The following is a 1467-nucleotide window of genomic DNA, read 5'->3' as shown; positions in this document are numbered from 1 at the left end:
CTGAAGGCCGCCTCTGCATGAAGGAACGGGATTAAACTATACACCAGATTACATCTTAATTATTCTATTTTTTAAGTATTACAAATGATATTGCCATTCTTCGCCTGTCACGTGATGTAATTCTGAACGAGAATGTTGTTCCAGCTTGTCTACCTACAGATACAAACAATAAATATGCTGGACAGTCAGCTATTGTTTCAGGTCGACACTTGGCGACATATACCCACAATAAATGAGACTTCATAGACGACTATGCAGAAGTTATACTGTTGGTTTACTAATTTCCTTATTTCTTTCTTGGCCATATCTAGGCCTTTAAAAAACTTTAGTTAAGGCAGAAAACTTAATCCAACCTTGGGATCGACTTATTTCAAAAGCTGCATGTCGTCTTTACAGTTTCATCCTTTCAGCCCTATAGTGTTTTACAAGTTTATATATTACTATCTTGAGAACCTAGCTTTGCTGGAAGATTTCCCTATGAAAGCAATCCACTCAATTTAGAAATGTTAAAATAGGCTAAGCATATTCCCATAGTTCAACTGAGTTCACCAATCAAAATTTAGCAAACAAACAGACAGACCAACAGAGAAACAGAGATTACTATTTATATATATATATATGTTTTGAAGGCTGGGGTACAACATCCTCTGGAGGTTCTTCTAGTCCTATACTCAAGGAAACTACTGTACAGATTGTATCCTCATCAGATCCTACATGTACAAAGGTACAGTATTCAAGGAAACTATTGTACAGATTGTATCCTCATCAGATCCTACATGTACAAAGGTACAGCATTCAAGGAAACTACTGTACAGATCGTATCCTCATTAGATCCTACATGTACAAAGGTACTGTATTAAATGAAACTGGTGTACAGATTGTATCCTCATCAGATTCTTCATGTACAATGGTACAGCATTCAAGGAAACTATTGTACAGTATTGAAAAAGTACAGTATTAAATGAAACTGGTGTACAGATTGTATCCTCATCAGATCCTACATGCACAAAAGTACAGCATTCAAGGAAACTATTGTACAGATCGTATCCTCATTAGATCCTACATGTACAAAGGTACTGTATTAAATGAAACTGGTGTACAGATTGTATCCTTATCAGATCCTACATGTACAAAAGTACAGCATTCAAGGAAACTATTTTACAGATCGTATCCTCATTATTAGATCCTACATGTACTATGGTACAGCATTCAAGGAAGCTATTGTACAGATCGTACCCTCATTAAATCATACATGTACAAAGGTACTGTATTAAATGAAACTGGTGTACAGATTGTATCCTCATCAGATTCTTCATGTACAATGGTACAGCATTCAAGGAAACTATTGTACAGTATTGAAAAGGTACAGTATTAAATGAAACTGGTGTACAGATTGTATCCTCATCAGATTCTTCATGTACAAAGGTACAGTGTTAAATGAAACTGGTGTACAGATTGTATCCTCAT

At 35.4% G+C, this 1467-nt stretch overlaps 1 protein-coding gene across 1 annotated transcript in view; it reads left to right on the top strand.

The window, feature by feature from the left end:
• The window catches only part of LOC111702799 (cationic trypsin), a 12267-nt gene extending 11291 nt beyond the window's left edge, over positions 1-976 (top strand). Inside the window, exons 10-11 of the mRNA XM_023474585.1 lie at positions 77-201; positions 630-976. Of these exons, the coding sequence (XP_023330353.1) occupies positions 77-201; positions 630-961 (457 nt within the window). The 3' untranslated portion in view covers positions 962-976. The remainder of the gene's footprint in view (positions 1-76; positions 202-629) is intronic.
• The last annotated feature ends 491 nt before the right edge of the window (positions 977-1467 follow it).

This window comes from Eurytemora carolleeae, unplaced genomic scaffold (genome assembly GCF_000591075.1).
Source record: "Eurytemora carolleeae unplaced genomic scaffold, Eaff_2.0 scaffold17, whole genome shotgun sequence".
Classification (NCBI taxonomy): Eukaryota; Metazoa; Arthropoda; class Copepoda; order Calanoida; family Temoridae; genus Eurytemora; species Eurytemora carolleeae.
Note: the sequence above shows the minus strand (reverse complement) of the source record. Positions and strands in the feature narration are given on the sequence as shown.